This window comes from Nannospalax galili, unplaced genomic scaffold (genome assembly GCF_000622305.1).
Source record: "Nannospalax galili isolate Female #2095 unplaced genomic scaffold, S.galili_v1.0 scaffold619, whole genome shotgun sequence".
NCBI classification, from domain to species: Eukaryota; Metazoa; Chordata; class Mammalia; order Rodentia; family Spalacidae; genus Nannospalax; species Nannospalax galili.
Genome location: NW_008344186.1, coordinates 16,485 through 17,772, shown reverse-complemented (window position 1 = coordinate 17,772; position 1,288 = coordinate 16,485). Strand labels below are relative to the sequence as shown.

Here is a 1,288-nt window from a genome sequence, read left to right as displayed (position 1 = left end):
TCAGCAGCAGGAGGGAGTGCTGCAGGTGACAGGTCTGCAGACCAGGGTGGGGCAGGATGGCTGGCAGCATCCCGATGACTGGCAGGAGGGGGCCACGCACACAGTGGGCCTGCAGGTCACGGGCACACACACAGAGGACTGGCAGGAGGGAGCCACGCACACAGTGGGCCTGCAGCTCGCAGGCACACAGCAAGCCAGCTGGTATCTCACAGGAATGCACACGGCAGGCCTGCAGCTCACGGGCACACAGCAGGCTGGCTGGCAGCCCGAGGAGCAGCTGGTGTTGCACATGGTGATGGGGGTTGGCTGGTCTGGAGGAGGGTGAGGATGTCTCGAGCTCCTTCCTAGAGCAGCTTTTATACCCAGTCCAGGTCCCAGCTACCCAGAATGCAGCTGTCTTCCATATGGTGTATCTATTACCTGCATCTTAGAGGCTTATTCTGGGATGCATCTTCCTGAGTTAGGCTGTTCTATAAATAACTTTGACACTGAGGTCAATTTCTCCTTCCATCAACAAGATATTCTGGTTCTATCTGGTTTGACTTTCATGGGGGTCATGCTCCTGTTTCTCAGGTCATTATTGCTCCTGGAGCAACACTGACTTGGTGAAACATTAGCACAGGTTATTCTTTTCTATCTCGTGGTATTAGTGAGTGCTTGAAGGCAATAATATATTTCATCATTGCTTTTATTATTTATTTTGACTTCATTGTGTACAGGAAAACTTTAATGGAGAGGTTAGGAAACTAGGGTCTGTGGGCTAAATTTGGCCTCTTCCTGTTTTGCAAATAAAGTTTTATTGGTACACAGCATGCCCACATACATATGTGCTTCCAGTGTCTCTGTTCAGACCACAGTGCACTGATCATGTCACATCCACAGTCAGGAAGCAGAGGGGGTGCATGGTGCTGCTCGGCTCTCTTTCTCCACTTAGCCCAGGAAACCCGCCAGGGAATGGTACCACCCTCTGTGGTCAGGTCTTCCCACTCATTATCAAGATAATCCCTCACAGTCAGGCTCAGGGGCCTGGCAAGATGCTAGATTCTGTCAAGCTGACAACTAATCACCAAGTACCACACTGACCCTGTTGTGTAGTGATTGATACAGGGACTCAATGGCTCATTCAGCAAAACTACCATGTGCTCACAGAAGAGTCCCTGGATTCCAGAACCTTCCAGCAGTGTGAATGAGTGACTCCCTGCCCCGCCTTCCTGTTCTGTGTCCCTGCCACCTGCTGCCAACCCCAGGACTTCGGGAACTGCTGATGTCCAGGCCTATGGGGCCCTGC

The 1,288-nt window shown here is 51.7% G+C and overlaps 1 protein-coding gene across 1 annotated transcript; it reads right to left on the bottom strand.

Moving 5' to 3' along the window:
* Positions 1–291, bottom strand: LOC108491193 (keratin-associated protein 12-1-like). The gene has a single exon (XM_017799966.1). It carries the CDS (start codon positions 289–291, stop codon positions 1–3), a length of 291 nt encoding a protein of 96 aa, XP_017655455.1.
* Positions 292–1,288: the final 997 nt, after the last annotated feature.